Genomic DNA, 16,805 nt, shown 5'->3' on the forward strand with positions numbered 1-16,805 from the left:
TATATAAGAAAGAAAAAAATTGCAAAGAAGTGGAATGCGTCTTCATGGTTTTGAGAAGTAAACTCCTTGTATACAAACGTTTTTGTTAAATTTAAAAAAGTATTGTTAGGCATTTTAGAAGCAATCTCAAGCTGGCTCTTAAGATGGTCAAACTGCAGAAGGCAACAATAACAATGCTGACATTTCGTACTGAGTAGAAGGTGATGGCCAGCTAAGGCAGGGTGTCGTTGCGCCACCACCGAGCCACACTAAAATGGTTGTTGAGGGAGCAAAGCCTACTGCTACGGTGGTGTGTATACCAAGTTTGATGTAGTGATGTTGCCTCGACAACCTATCCCTACACGTCTATTTGGTGGGATTTTTAGTGTTTGGTGTGCACCCCATTTCGGGTTGGGTGCCACAGTCACTTTGCTAGCTCTCGTAGCTTCCTCTCCATTGGATGTGGAGGAGGGTTTTGGTATAGCTAAAATCAATTGGTGTGGTGCTCATTTCGCCTACTAAGAAGAAGAGAGGCAGGCCAAAGGGAAGGACGAACATGGCCTAAACCCTAATAAGAGGGGAAGAGGTTATCTCGGAAGCTCAGTGCAGTTGAAGTTACAGAGGTAGTTGGAGATGGCTCCACTCAAGCTTGAGATATGTCACCAAGAGTACCCTCATTTCTTGTGCTTCAATTAATAAGTTGACGTTATTATTATTATTATTTTTTACCGGAATTACCTATCCAAATCTACCTGTTAATCTGGTTTCCTCTACAGTACTGAAAATTCTCTACTTATTGTATTCTCCCCTGATCCTTACTATAGTACAAAATCATACCATAATATAAAGACTAATTCGTGTCACAAACTGTCTGTACAAATGACTAAGAAATGAATCTCACATGATCTACAACTTCTGGAAAGCAAGAAAATCAAGTTGATCCGCGTGCTTTTGGTTTTGTACCAGAAGTTGAGTATGTTACTCAGAAACTTGGAGAGACCTTATCTGAAAATTCTGTCGGCAAATAAATCTAAAATAATGAGATATTTGGGAAGCTGAAAAATTCATACAATATCAGTGTTTGTGTAATCCATTGTTGAAACTTTAAACCAATAACTAACATCTAAACATCTATCTCATTAATACTTCCCTTTGAGAACAATGAAGAGAATTTCAACATCTAGGTTAACAATATTCAATTTTACAAAATGATGTACAAAACATTACTATGATGGCAAATAAACATCATCGGTGGTAGGAGAGCAATTCAGGAACAAACTAAGGAAGAATATGGGAACGAAATATCAGAGGATAGGTACAGCAAAATCCACTACTCCAACACTGCAAAAGTACACACAAGTTAGTCAAAGTTACATTACCTTTTTTTCTAAAGATAATTTAAAAGAAATATTTTAAGACAATTCCAGAAGATGTTTTCCATTTAGGCTCCTGGCTTCTATCTTTCTTTATTTCTGTAAGCAATTAAAGTGCGAACTATGGCTATATAAAAATAAAAAATAAAATAAATAAAAAGTAAAAACAGGTAGTTTCCTCTACTACTTTAGAATGTAGCTTTAATATGCAACTGCTGCAGATATTTGAGAATGTGTTTCCCTCATAAACAAGAGGTATTCCACCCCAGTCCCCAGGGCACGAACAAGCTGTCATGCAATTAGTTTTTCTTCCCATTCTCCAATTAACAATCCTCAGAAAACCCCTAACTAGTTGGGTACTGATCAATGCAAAAAACTATATACAAGCATTATTACAAGCATGGGAATTTGAAATAACAATATCATAATTTGACAACATTCTATCAGATAAATTATGTGGAAGTCACATGCATTTACAGATACCTAAAATAACCAAATTTCGAACAGAGAATAATGACACACAACAGTTCCCAGTATACTAGGTAAAAGCAAGAACAGTTGAAACCAACTTACCACAGAAAGCAAGGGTCCTTGCTTAAACTTGTCATGGAATGAAAATGCTATAGGCTTTGGATACTCCCCAGGTCCTCTGATAAATCCACTGTATTCATATTATAGTAAACCATAAGCAAAGGCAACATACTTAATCATTCTATTTGTCAGCAGACTGTACTAATTTAACATACAGCATTTGACAACTATTATACGGGAAAAGAAAAGAATAATAATTATATATAAAAAAAAAGAATAATCATCTCACATTAATGATGCAGAGATAAGAGGAGTCCTTCTAACATCATAGATGGCAATCAGACCTCTATACAACTCATCGCAATCTTTAAAAGATACAGCCAATCGCTCTCCCGAAGCATCCCAAGCTATCTTCTCAATGCCCTGACTGAAGAGATAACAACATAGATCAGAACTGGCTTCAACAAACATTGCCATGTACAAGTGGTAAATTAATACACTAAAAAATCTTCCGTTGAGGTTTTCCAACTTGCAACTGTCATATGAAATACTTGGCTTTTTTGGCTAAAGATAAAAGATGAAATAGACGCAAAAAGTATCCAACTCAAAGGTTAAAAAAAAAAATGACACATTGGGAAGTTTAGGAAATTTATATATATTACTACAGCACCCAAAAAAAAGAAAGACAGAATAGAGAGAGAGGGAGAGAGATAAAAGAAAGGCAGGCCACTTCTAACATCCAACACACCAAGATAACATGCTACACTCAATCGTCTTTTGTAAGAATCACAGTTGCAGACAATCCCATTGAATAAAATCAGTATATCAAACACTCATGGAGATTATTAAAAATGTAAAAACAGTTGGAAATGGTTGTCTCTACCTGTTTGTTAAGGCCGTAATCTCTGGTAGTTCGACAGGCAATAGGTGCGCATCTGGGAAAAAATCAGTAAAAAGATAATAACAGTAAGATTTCATAAGGTTCAGAAAATAGTTCTTCAATACCAACTCACGAACTGTTAATTCATCTTGACAGTATTGTCATACATTTGAAAAGTACATTTTGCAAGTTCTAATGGCGTCAATGAAAAACCATCACATTCTCTATCTACCAGAAAGAGCATAGTACACATAAGAATGCTTTGACAAAAAAAAAATACAGTAAGCATTGACACACAAGGTGCGCACTGCCCTCACTAAGCAAAGGAAAGTTAGGTTCAAATTGAAGTTAATTGGTGTATGGGAAAGTTTATTAAAGTCGTACAGACTCAAAAATCAAGTTGAAATAAATGAGACAATTTGTACAGAAAATGAGCTTGCATCTGTTTTTGCAATAAAGCTGTTGCATGGTAACTGCTCTCAAATGATATGTTTCGAACCGAAATGACACTGAGTGACATTCCATCAGAGATCTTCCTTAATGTAGGCAATAGTATACAGCCTATTGACTAAAGTTAGGGATTGATTGTTTCTAATTGTCTGCTAGTGTAAATTAAAGGCTGAACTTGACAGCAGCTATATTACTTCTCACAGACCCACTGGAAATCATTTGGCTGACATCTGTACTAAGGCTTTTCCAAAGACTGCCTTTAATTCTATTTGCACCAAGCCTGAGTCCTTGATGTCTGCTTCCCAGCTTGCGGGAAGTGTCATTAATCTAGGAGACCTATTGCTAAAGTTAAGATCCTGACTACTTGAATTAAGCACCGACTGTTTGGAATTCCTTGTCAGCTTATATTAAAGGTTGAAATCGAAAGCAGACTTGGGGAGATCTGTTTCTCAAGAAAGCCAGGTATTTCTTGGTGTGTAATGCACTAGCGAATCTCTTCTCTCTCACTCAAGTTCCTTCTTCAACAGAGATCATATCGAAAGATACAATTTTCGATCTTAGCATAGTTCATATAGAACTTGAAGATAACTACATGAGACCTTAAGAAGCAAGCAGCAAAAGCCCCTAGATAGCCCTCTTAATAGTATTGTAGATATCAATTTATTAAAAGCTTCCACCAGCTTGAAGATTAAAATTGTTACTTAGCTGCTTCTCAAATTTCATCTTCTATCTCTACAGCTTTCTTTCTTGGGATGCCCTTCCTACCGTAAGGTTTCTAACATATCTCTTATAGTCTTATGTCAATTAAGCTGACCACAAAAATAAGAGGAGAACAGCAAAATGAGATCAAAAGGAACACACTTAATGTCAATGATTGTCTCAAACATAACCAAAGTCTTGTTTCGCATTAAAAAAAATATATATATATATATTATTTAAAAAATTAAAATTAAAAAATTAAAAAAGAAAAATATCTCATGCATACAAACTTTAAAGTACGCTGGCATACCCAGTGATGGCGGCTTTGAAGCAAAGTGAATGGACCCCAAAGTTGAAGATTTAGAGAAGGCAAGAAGTATCATACGCCCATCAGGATCCCATGATGCTCCCTAGTATGAAGACAAAACAATAAGCATAGATACGGAAAACTGCAACTGGTATAGGTCAGACATTTCTGTTCAACTAAATGTGCATTAATGGGCTTCATGAGTGAGTGAGGCAATGGACGAGCAGAAATTGTATGTCACAACGGGAGATTCAGTTCAAAAGCGATAGGACTAAGAGTTCTACTTGCAGGTTAAGTGGCTAACTACCCACGAAAGTTCCATTGCGGGCTAACTACCCAAGAAACTTCAGCAACCCTCACAAGAAACATACAGCATACCTGTAAGGAGCCATTCATCGCAAGGCAACAACCAGGAAAAGAAAAAAAGGGAACTGCTCCTGCCATGCACTCAAAATCACAGCATGGTACACAGGCTACCGACCTCAATGATCTAAGACATTGGTAGCCATATAGGTCATCACTTAATATGCATCTACAAATTGAAAGTAGCACTGTAGCTAACCTTTACAAAGCCACTAGTTGAAGACCATGATTCAGATACCCATGTGTTTGTCTCCCAAAGATAAAATGTTCCATCACTGTTTAACAATAAAAGAATGATCAGCTTATTCATCACAAACTGGTATATGTTACAATTAAGTTTAGGACAAACCAAACCAAAGAGCAAATATTCAATATGACAGTACAATTTTGCGGAGAAAAAGTAATCGCCAGTTGGTGACCACTTCAGTATTGATATGCCAGCTAGTCCGCGTCGAATAGGTGTCCCAATCCCTAAGAAAGCAGATAAGGCAATTAAGTTGACAAAGTAAAGCATAAGTTTTCTGCTTTAAGCCTTTAAGAGTATAAAGCATCTAATTTACACACCAGCAAACAAAGAAGTTTCAAAAGTCAAATAAACTAAAAGTACTAGATCCTGAATGAAGCAGATTACCAGCTTTTAAAAAAGAATTTCCAAAAAGGTTTTTCACGCACAAGCAAAGCAAAGCGGCTTGCTAAATTTGAAAAAAAAAATACAAAATAAAAAAGCCGACAAATTTTATTAGAAAAGCAGATGCAGATGGTCATACAAAAAATAATAATAAAAATCCCAAATGTACCCTTTATCATCTTTTACCAATCTTAAGATGGTCTAGCATATTGGGTCATTACGAAGGGCATAAAAGCAGTGCCAGTTGTGCACTAGCATTGCATCAATCAAATTGGTAAATACAGTATTTGATGGTGTGCAGTTAGGCAAGACACAAGCCAAAGTGTCAGATCAAGTTATGTTACCAAAACAACAATTAAATCAGTAAATTAGCTGCAGTGTGTCAGTTTACATGGCATGCATGCTTGAACATGAATGCAGTGAAAGGGTATAGGAGGCAGCATGAGCTAGAACAATATTCATGATTAATACTACTAGTAATGGTTATGACAATCTAGTAATAACATGCTAATGCAGAAGAACATCAAAGTTTAAGACAGATTGAAAACAGAAAATAATGTCATCTAATAGCTAACAGCAAGCTAGACAACACTTCCTCTGAGGCAAACATCAAGATAGAATTCACAATGAATGAAAGTAGCAAAAGAAGTGAGTAGTATAGGGTGAATACCTTGAGCAACATCCCATATGGTAAATGATGAACTCTCATAAGAGCCAGAAGCCAAATATGTAGGTACATGTCAAGGATATTTCAAATAGCCATAATGTACAAAGTAAGGGTTCAAATTATCTAAAGCCTCTTTTAATACAATGAAGGCAGAGCATGTTTTCCTGCTTTAGAATATGATGCATGACTATAGAGCAGATACCTCGGTATCAAAAGAAGAACAGGAAAAAAAAAAAAAAAAACAGGTGATATGGAGCATGCAAGTTTCTGTGGATTTCTGCGATCAAAGACAAAACAAAAAACAACTGATCTTTAAATGGAAATAAGAAAAATATTTTGCATGTCCAAAAAACTATTATAAGTTGCAAGAAGGCCTTCATTTTCATGCAGTGTGTTTTAATTTAACATAATTGAACCCAGAAGTGAGTTTGTTTGGATATCTTCCATCAGGACTCCAGGAAAGTGCAGTAATCTGTTCCTCGTTATGACTTCGAAGAAAATCCACCAAAGTATATCGGATTCCAGAACCTCTGGAGAGAGTTCCCAAGAAGGAAGAAGCACCAGATCTCACAGATGCAACACTGCCAGGGAAAGAAGCGGCCCAAATGCAGATCCCACCACTGAAATAATTCCATGCAATGAAACAAGATCAGTGTTAACAAACATATAGCCAGTCTAAACATAAAATGTACAATGTCATCAGGCAGGAACTCTTTTACTTGCCTACATGCCACAGAAAGTGTCCTCCCACCATTTGGCCTCCATTCAAGTACCTTGACGTCTTTCTGTGATTCATTAGCCAAAATGCACGGCTCCTTCCCTTCTGTTGAAGTAAAAATTCCATTCACATACATACGAGTCAAGCAAAAGATAAAAGTCTAACAAAAAAAAAGCCAGCAAAATTGACACAGAAAGTAGATAATCATCTAACCTGAATCCTCGTAATCTCGAACTAGAACTTGATTTGAGCCAGATATAAATGCTATAACATGTTTATGTGGGTGCCAGCTCAATCCCTGAAGATCAACTTCCGGTAACAAGTTCACCTACACATCGAGTGACGACATAGAAACTTTAGAAGCTTGTTTTATCACAAATTAGTACTCTACTATCGTTAACTCGACAATGCCGCCCCTATACATTACAAACTAAACTGCGCTAACAATAATGCGAAATTCACTAGTAACTCTCTTGTAGCAAACTAATGAAATAGTGCAATTGGGTAAACACAAAGAAGAGTAAAGGCAAGATACATGGTTAGGATGGAATAGGCTTTGTAGGAGTCCCTTTGTGGGAGCTGTTTCGCGGTCCGGACTCGGTGGAGGCCCAACTTCGGATTGAAATGGAACCGGGCTGAATGTGATTCCCTGTTAAACACATAGAACCCATCAATTTGACATGAATGAATGAATAGATATGCAGATACATAAAAATGTGAAGGAAACACAGACCAGAATCTTTCCATAAGCTTCTTTGGCTCCATCATCCGAGAGGTTTTCAGAAGTGACTGCATCATATGATGAGATTATCAATAAGCAATTGCTGTAAGAATTAGGTCGAAATAAGAAGAAAGAGGGGGTTGGTTGGGACTTACTTAGGTCGCGATTGATTTCGCAAACGGTGACGGAACCGGGTTGGGGAAAGCAAGGCATTATTCCTGATTCCTGCTTTCTCTCTGCTCAAATTCACCCGAGTGGACAAGTTTACAGTGTTTTTGAATTACGGCTGGTTCCGCAACTTTGAGAGCCTTTTTTGGTCTCTGTCATATTATTACTACCACTTTTAATTTGTATTTAATCCTTTTACCATAATTCTTACCGTCAAAGTTCAAACTTTTTAGTTTTACTTTTTGTCCATATACCCTATTTCTAGGAATTTTTTTTCCACTTAGTCACTTACCCCATTAAGTTTTTTTTTTTTTAATATCATTTTACCCTCACTCCTTTATTACTTAGAAAGAGAGAAAGAAAAAGGGGCCGTGACCACTTACCCAATTTTAGCCTAAAAATTGTCCACTTACTCCACTAAGAGTTTTTTAACCCCATTTACCCAATCTAATCTCTAGTGACAGTTTTGCCCCCTCTCAGACTCTCTCCTCTCTCTCTCTCTCTCTGTGACGCGCCCCAACTCCGGCTTCGCTCTCTCTTTATCCCTCTGTGCCATGGCTGCTCCGGCGGCTTCGGGCCACCACCTCCATCAAGTCTCCACCGCCATCAGAGACGATCTCAACCGTCATGGGTCCCCCAAGCCAGCCCCAAGATCAAAGCACTGCATCCGGATTCGAACTCAACCTCCAAGCGCCGCCGTCACCCGAACCAGACTCTCTCTCTCTCTCTCTCTCTCTCTCTGTCATGGCTGCTCCGGCGTCGTCGTCACCCAAACCACAGATCCAACGATCCAAGGCCCATTGCAACAACTCAGCCCCACCGCCGATCCGACTCCGATCCCAGCCCGAATCGACTCCTCTCCAACGTCGCCGTCACCCTAAAACACGCCCCGACCACTCCTACATCGGCCTCACACTCCAGTGGGTGCCCAGAGCAATTTCTGGGTGCCCAAAGAATTTTTTTTTTTTTTTTTTTTCGGTATCCTGAGATTTATTTATTTATTTTTTGTATCTGTAATGTATTCATTTTGGTTCACTTGAGGGCAATAATATGATTATTGGAGGGTAATAATATGATTATTGAGGCAATAATATGATTATTAAGAGGCAATAATATGAGTATTGGGGGGCAATAATATGATTACTGGGGGGCAATAATATGATCAATTGTGCCTGAAGTGTATTCATTTTGGTTTTGGGAGTTTATACAATTCACTGGACGAAAATAATATGATTATTGGAGGCAATAATATGATTTTTGAGAGGCAATAATATGAGTATTGGGGGGGCAATAATATGATTACTGGGGGGCAATAAATTCAGACACCGGAATCCCGACACCAGACCGGTAGCCGGATTCCGGTGATTGGTCGCCGAATTCCGGTCATCGGTTGACGGATTCCCATCACCGGAGTCGGCGGCCGGCCACTGGTCACCGAAGTTCGGCAAGGTGGAGGATGACTTCTCCCTCTAAGTGAGAAAGAAGGAGATGGCAAAAAAGTCCCAAAAATAAATAAAAAAGAATTAATTGGGTATTAGGGAAATAATCTCTTAGAGTGTTTTGGGTAAACGGGGTTAAAAAAACAGTTAGTGGAGCAAGTGGGCAATTTTTAAGCTGAAATTAGGTAAATGATCATTTCCCCAAAAAAAATGGAAGAGAGAGAAACCATAGGAGACTTCGCCTGAGCCGGTCACCGGCTGCCGAATTCCCGTCACCGGTCGCCAGATTCAGGTCAACTTTCCCCGGGATCCAATCATCGGCCGCCCACCGGATTTTTCTGAAAATCTGGCCAGAGATCCCTAAAGAGGTCATCGGAGATTTCATAGGTCGCCGGAAAGGTTTATTGCCCCAATAGACGTCTATTGCTCCTCATTGCCCCCCAATAGACGTCTATTGCCCCCTAATAAAGGGGAAATAAACCTTTATTACCTCCCAATAGACGTCTATTGCCCTCCAATAGAACTTTCGATACCCGAAATGGAAACTAATCTTCCTAAAATTAGACAAATAAAACTTTGATTAAAGAAAAAAACGAAGAGATTATATCAATTTAAAAACGTCTATTGCCCCCCAATAGACATTCAAAACTTTTTTTTCTTTCCTTATGTCCCGTTACTTAAAAAATAAAAAATAAAAATAAAAAAAAAGGATCGAATTGGAGACGAGGCCTGAATCGAATTCGACTCTGGCCGGTCATTGAAACAAATCCAAACTCGCCGGAGCCCGAGGCTGAAATGACGGCGGCTGGTGGTTCTGCAAAACGGAGTTGAAGCCCTCGCCGGATCGGGTCCTCGGGTCGAGCGGTGGAGATCAATCTCATCGAAGCCGGTGATGACCTCCTCGACGACGTCGTGAGTCGGACTGAAGCGACTTCTCGGGAGCAGCAACGATGACTTAGTGTCGTGGACGAGGCCGGGAGCGACATCGAAAGATCCCTTCCGCCGTTCTGCAAATCGTTCGGTCCAAATCGGACAGCGTCGAACAGTGTAGAGCCATGGGTCTTCTGTGTCGCCTCCGCGGTTGAATAAGTTGCCGTCGGGGAAGAATAGCTCTCCATGTCGCCGTTAAACTTTCTCCGGTGAAGGTGGCCGGTGATCTGTAATGAATATGGAGAGAGAGAGAGAGAGAGAATATCGTGCTGGAGAGAGAGATATGAGAGATTGGCATAAAATGAAGTTATTTAATTAGACTGAGGGTATATTTGTCATTGTACTCTGAATTGGGTTAGTGAGAATAAAAATCTGTTGCTGGGGTAAGTGGGAAAAGTTTGGCTCATTTTGGTGCTTTTGGGCAAGGACCCAAAAATATTTTTTAGTAAGCTCAGATGGTGAGAGGGGGTTGGAATTGAGTTGGAAATTCGGTAGGACTAAACTAAATTAGGGTGTTCGTTTTACCTCCTTTGGTATTCAAAAGAAAATGTTCAAAAATCAACTTTTAAACCCCGTTTGTTTAAGGGGAATGTGAGAATTGGAAATGGAATTGTATTCATTTCCCATCTGCATTGGAATGGAATGATTTTAATGTTTTTGTTCCCAACGTTTGGAATAGTTTGGTAACTCAGCAAAGAGGAAAATGAATATAGGAAAAAGAATTAAGTCATTTCCAATAATATCCGTTGTTTTCACTAGAAACTTAGAGAAAATGGCCCGTACAATACCCTACCTTTTGGCCATTCTAAACTTTCGTACCTCAGGTTTCAAAAATATCAAAAAGGTATCTGAGGTTCTGACCCCGACCCAGCTCCATTACGGAGGCTTCCTAAATTCAAATGTGCAAGGGTAATCTCGTCTATTCAGCCATATGTTTGTAAACATCTTAACCCTATCTCGTTATTTCCCCTTCCCAAATTGAAATCAGAAACGTTGTTTCCCTCTCTCTCCTAAAACGAATCTCTCCCTCTCTCTCTAAACTGATTTGAATCTTGACTTAGAGATTTTCTGAGATTCTCTTATTACTGATCCATAAGATTCCAAGCTATGGCCCAAAAGTAGAGATACTTTCATGTGGCAGGGGCCCATTTTACTGATTTAGGTAAAATGGTCCCTTTTCCTTTTTGTTTTGATACATTTACCCTATTCATTTGAGAAGTTTTATATACACATCTCCAATTACTTAATGCACACCCCCTATATTTTTTTGTCATCAAACTTCCATCTATACCCCTCCTCATTAATAAATAAATAAAAACAAACAAAGAAGAGTCTACAAAAAATAAATAAGAATTAAATGCTTTATATATCAAAATATTAATTAAATAATTTCTTATAGGTTAAATGTTCTCCTCGTCTTCATAATACAACCGACGTCTCTTCAAGATCATACGTGAACGTCAATGACAGATATAATAATTGTAATCAACATGCAGAATTAGCAAGCAACCAAATTGGTTGGACGTATCAAAAAAAAAAATAGCAAATTACCAATACATACAATTTCAGGCCATTTATTACCAATAGCAAGCCCGTTGTTTTTTAATTCCCTTGCGGTACTGTAGCTAAACCTTGCACAAGGTCCAGACCCGTGCGGCCATTTTCCTTCCTTTTTTGAATTGATTCTGTTAACTAGTAAATTACCAAAATAACATCTGCATAATTAATGTACTGGGCTTCAGTGTCATTCTGAGGGATTGCAGATTTAGGGGGTGTATTCAATTAAGAGTCTAAGAGATTGTTTTGTATTTTAAAACTCCATAGGTATTCAATTAAGATTTTAAAAAATCCTTTAAAATCTTGTGGTATTCAATTAGGATTTTAAAATATCCTTTCAAATCCGATGGTATTCAAAAGTTTAACGATTCTCAAAGATTTTATCAGATGCTGGATTCTGTAGGATTTTAAAGTGCTTGGTATAAATAGAAAACTCCATCAGAAATCCACTCATCAGACGTAAGATTTTGACGAACTCTCTCATTCTCAAGATGAATAGAGCTCAGAAGAAGACGAACTGACGAGAACCTCAACGTTTCTCTGTTCTCCGATAACCAATGTTTCTCTGATCTCATTTGTTCTTTTTTCCGAAATTCTCCGTGCCGCGACATAACGCTGAAGTGGGACCTCGTCGGCTCCGTCGCCATCGACCTCGAGATCGTCGCCGATACCCAGTTCATAGTCCTCAATGCCGCCGAGCTCTCCATCAATGCCGCTTCCGTGTCTTTCTCTCAACGAGACTCCTCCAAGGTATCACTGATCTCCGCATCTTTGCCGTAGTATCTGACATTCAATCAGTAATTTTTAGGGGCACTAATTGATCAATTGATTGTTAAACTAATATCTGTCTTAATTTTCGAAATCAGTGACATCGATTTGAAGGCATGGTATATTCACTAATTTAGATGAATAACTGAATGAAGACTATATAAGGCAGGTTTCAAGCCATAAGAAGATGGCATTTTGGTTATGGAGTTTGAGCGTCCACTTGGGCTGGGAGTTTTGGCTTTTGGGTTCGAAGGAAATTTGAAAGACAATATGAATGGATTCTATATAAGGTATTATTATTCGAATGTAGAAAGTGTTGCAGACTCTTCCAATGAAATTTTGATTTGAATTCTGTGCAATACATCTGAGCATAATGGGGAGAAGAAAAACATGGCAGTTAAACAGTTTGAACCAGTTGATGCCAGGCAGTGCTTTCCATGTTGGGGCAAACCTGCTTGCAAGGTCTCTTTCTCTCTGACTCACACACAGTTGGTTTAAGTCTTGGTTTGTTCTAGTATCGTGTTTAAATCAAGACTGGATCATGTTCATAGTTTTCTAGTTACATATCTTCAATTAAGAATAACAAAGGGTGTTTTTGGTTAAACTGTGGCACTTGCAGATCTAATTACTGGAGATTATTAATTGTTTCTTACTAGTGCTGTGATTTACAGGCTACATTCAAAATTACATGAGAAGATGTACCATCTGAATTAGTAGCTCTTTCCAACATGCTGGTTACGTTTCAGAAGAAAAAGTAACATCTGAAGACAGTTTCGTATCTAGAATCACCAATTATGTCTACATATTTGCTTTGCAAGTTGCTGTCAAGACACTTGAATTGTACAAACAGTATGTTTATATATCAAAAAGGATTATTGGTTATTCATTTTACAATCTGTCATTCACACTTCATGCATGCTGTAGACAATAAGTAGTGGTTAATCAAGTTTTTATTTCCTATGTGCTCATGCTACATTCTTCCTTTTGGTATTTTAATACAAAACAACGATGACATGTTCTACAGATATTTTGGTGTGCCTTACCCTATTGGATATGGTTGCAATCCCTGACTTTTCTACTAGGGCCACGGAGAATTATGGTTCAGCATTCTGCAGCTTCCAGCAAGCAAAATGTTACAATAATCGTGGCACATGAATTGGCACACGAATGGTTTGGCAATCTTGTAACCATGGAATGGTGGACACATTTATGGCTCAGTGAGGGATTTTCAACATGGATGAGCTATTTAGCTACCGAGAGTTTGTACTCAATTTCTTGATGAATCTACTGAGGGTCTAAGGCTGGATGATCTTGAAGAATCGCACCCCATCGAGGTGGAGATGAATCATGCTGCTGAGGTTAATAAAGTATTTGATGCAATAAGTTATACAAAAGGTTCTTTTGTTATTTGGATGCTACAGAACTATCTTAATGCTGAACCCTTTCAGAGGTCACTTGCTGCATATATAAAGAAACATGCTTACTCAAATGCAAAGACAGAAGACTTATGGACTGCCTTTAAAGAGGGATATGGTGAACCTGTGCACAAGTTGTTTATGTCGAAGTCAAAGATCAAAAAGTGAAGTTTGATCAGACACAATTCTTGTCAAGTGGTTTCCAAGGCAATGGAGAATGGATTGTGCCAATAACCTTATGCTATGGCTGGTATGATGTACGCAAGAGCTTCCTACTCAAAACAAGTCTGAAACTCTTGACATAAAGGAATTTCTGGGTTGTTCAATAGCAGAGACATATAGAAACTCTTTTTTTTTTTTTTTTCAAGTTCGTAATTTTCTCTGGCTATCACATTCCATGGACTTTTTAAAATCCAAACTATCTAATAAAACAATGCCTGAGAATCTATCTAAATCCATATGGAATTAAAACAATCCGTCGAATTCTGTAGAATCTAGCAAAATCCACGGATTATAAAAAGTCAAACACAATCTTTTAAAATCTGAATTGAATACACCCTCCTAAATATAGTGAGCTTTATTATCATTTTGACATACACGACTTGCAGTTCTTTCCAGTTTCTAGAGGCAATTCTGAATGATTAACCAATTGAATTGTTTGTATACACATAAAAGAGCCAAAGTTATTTGACATTGCACCATTTTTTTTTTCTTTTTGAAACTTAATAATTAAATTGATCCATTAACAATATTAACCAATAAAGAAGACTTCAAAAAGCATTTATGTCAATTTACTTTGTCAAAATCCTATCAACTCCTAAACACAAAGCCACATCTGCAAAATATCAACCTTTCGCTATTAATCTGCTCATTCAACAAAACAAAACCATTCAGATTGATCAAATGCAAATCCTAATCCTAATCCAATCCAACCTGATTAATATGGTCTTTGCTTGCCTTCAATTACAAATACTTTTGAATACCAGCTCTCGTCATGGTGAAGAAATCTCTCCACCAAGGTTCTTCTCATGTTCTTCAATCGGTACATCCTCTTTGTCTATTGCAGCAGCCTTCCTCTTTGTCATTTACGATTAATCTGTGTATATGATAAATGCAAATATATCAGTACTGAGCCTCAGTAGTTTATTGACTCTCAAAAGTGTACTGACCCTCAATTTGACACATAGAAACCATTGTAGTGTATATGACAAATGCAAATATATGAGTACCGAGCCTCAGTAGTTTACTGACTCTCAATAGTGTACTGACCCTCAATTTGATTAAGAAACCATTGTAGCTTATAAAAATCAAAAGACATAATCAAAAGATCCTCACAGTTGCAGCAGATCAATGACCAGAATTTCAAATAGAAAAAACAAAGACTAACAGCATTAATAAAATCAAATATCCACAAAGCCTATAAGTAGACATAATTTCAATGACCCTTCCATAAAGTAAAGCTAAGAAATCTGTCTAAAAATGCAAGCTCAACCAAACCGATAATAGATTTGAGTTGAATACCTCATGCAATCAAGCGAATGCAATCATGAAGCTGAAGCTATTAATCCTCATAAATAAACATAAAAATGAGGTTGCAATATGTAGATACCTCTACTAGCATGACTAGTTTGCTATCTCACCAAGCATAAGTAACACCCTCTTTGGGACACCCACAAGCCATGGTGAGGCCCAACCGCTACTTGCATCTTGTAGCCCTATGTTCAAGCTACGCTACGGTATCCGGAAGTCGCAAATACATCGCCGGGAAGCCACCTTTCCGGCCTTGCAAAGTTGCCTTCACAACATGGCTTCAAGACTAGAATAGTGGGTTCTTGTCCCACATCTAAAAAAATGTAGAGGAGATGGCTTCCTTCACCTATAAAAGGAATGCCTCCTCCCACAACTCAAGACATCCCATTACATCTTTTGTAATCCCTTTGGGCCGCAAGGCTCGAACACACTAGTTAAGCTTTCAAGTGGACGTAGTCTCCCGCTAAGGCGGGAGACGAACCACTATACTTCTTGTGTCGTTCTCTCTCTCTCTCTCTCTCTCTCTCTCTCTCTCTCTCTCTCTCTCTCTCTCTCTCTCTAAAGCTAACTAGAGACCCCCTCGGTCACTAACGTTAACACAATACAAATAAAATCAACTAAAGCTACTGACCCTAGAAATAAACATAAAAATGAGCTTGCAATAAATATAGGGTTAGTGAAATCATGAAGCTAAGGCTACTGACCCTCAGAAACTAAAGCTCGTATGTACAATTCATTTTGTACTATTGTTAGTCACAGAACTCATCATTTTTCATCGGGACAAAGAAATCTCAGAAACTGAAGCTACTAACCCTCAGAAACTAAAGCTAATGATCTTTAGAGGGTCATAGAATCATATATTGCACATATTGCAGAATTTTAATGCTACTGACTCTCAATAATCATAAATTGCACATATTGCAGCATTTTAATGCTGCTGACTGTCAATAAGCTCAGACAGTTCATTTTGTACTATTATCAGCCACATAACTTCAATTTTCACCGCCTAGCTATACATAAAAATGAGGTTGCAATGCACATAATTTTACTGACGCTCAATAGAATACTGACCCTCAATAGCCTAAATGTTAATTTCTTTGTTAAAGCTACTGACCCTCAAAATATCTCAACCATTGAGAATAATCAAATTTCTCAACCAAAATCATTTATCTGAGGGAGAGACTGTGACAACACGAGGCTGAAGGTACTAACCCTCAGAATTTCTCAACCAAAATTTCTCAGCTAAAGCTACTAAGCATAATCAAATTTCGACAGTGTTGAATTCATAGCACAAAAATCAGACTATAGCTACTGACCTTCAGTAACTACAAATTTCTCTACTGACCTTCAAGACTATAGCTATTGACTCGCCGGTGTCGCACCCTTGCTTGGCCGCTGGGGTCGTGCGCTTTCTTCACCGCGCGCCAGGGTCATGGGCTTGGTTCACCTTCAGGGTCGTGCCCTTACTTCTCCGCCGAGGTCGAGCGCTTCCTTCGCCGTTGAGGTCGCGCCCTTGCTTCTCCGCCGGGTCGATCGCTTGCTTCGCTGCCGGGTCATGCCCTTGCTTTATTGCCGGGATCGTGTCCTTACTTCACCGGAGCCCTAGATGTCAATTTGGAGAGGATTTTGATTTTCAGACGGTTTTGATTTTGGGATCGCTTTGATTTTGGGAGAACTAGATC

The 16,805-nt window shown here is 38.4% G+C and overlaps 1 protein-coding gene and 1 pseudogene across 1 annotated transcript; one reads left to right on the plus strand and one right to left on the minus strand.

The window, feature by feature from the left end:
- Positions 1 to 1,006: 1,006 nt before the first annotated feature.
- LOC133718613 (aladin) lies at positions 1,007 to 7,627 on the minus strand. Its single transcript, XM_062145479.1, has 14 exons — positions 7,472 to 7,627; positions 7,329 to 7,384; positions 7,131 to 7,244; positions 6,809 to 6,923; positions 6,601 to 6,700; positions 6,314 to 6,497; positions 5,881 to 5,935; positions 4,966 to 5,053; positions 4,782 to 4,857; positions 4,223 to 4,322; positions 2,767 to 2,818; positions 2,173 to 2,310; positions 1,926 to 2,013; positions 1,007 to 1,320 (listed from the first exon to the last, which is right to left on the minus strand). Exons 1-14 carry the CDS (start codon positions 7,527 to 7,529, stop codon positions 1,258 to 1,260), a joined length of 1,287 nt encoding a protein of 428 aa, XP_062001463.1. The 5' UTR covers positions 7,530 to 7,627; the 3' UTR covers positions 1,007 to 1,257.
- Positions 7,628 to 10,625: 2,998 nt separating this feature from the next.
- LOC133716248 (aminopeptidase M1-like) lies at positions 10,626 to 14,062 on the plus strand (annotated as a pseudogene).
- The last annotated feature ends 2,743 nt before the right edge of the window (positions 14,063 to 16,805 follow it).

The sequence above is a fragment of the Rosa rugosa genome, chromosome 6 (assembly GCF_958449725.1).
Source record: "Rosa rugosa chromosome 6, drRosRugo1.1, whole genome shotgun sequence".
Lineage (NCBI taxonomy): Eukaryota > Viridiplantae > Streptophyta > Magnoliopsida > Rosales > Rosaceae > Rosa > Rosa rugosa.

What these genes read in the sequence shown, in the direction of transcription:
- LOC133718613 (XM_062145479.1), bottom strand. Translation starts at nt 7,529, where the DNA reads ATGCCTTGCTTTCCCCAACCCGGTTCCGTCACCGTTTGCGAAATCAAT. An exon ending in ACACTTTCTGTGGCATGTAG is followed by an intron (nt 6,498 to 6,600) that starts GCAAGTAAAAGA and finishes GAATTATTTCAG; the next exon opens with TGGTGGGATCTGCATTTGGG. An exon ending in TTCAAAGCCGCCATCACTGG is followed by an intron (nt 2,819 to 4,222) that starts GTATGCCAGCGT and finishes ATTTTTTCCCAG; the next exon opens with ATGCGCACCTATTGCCTGTC.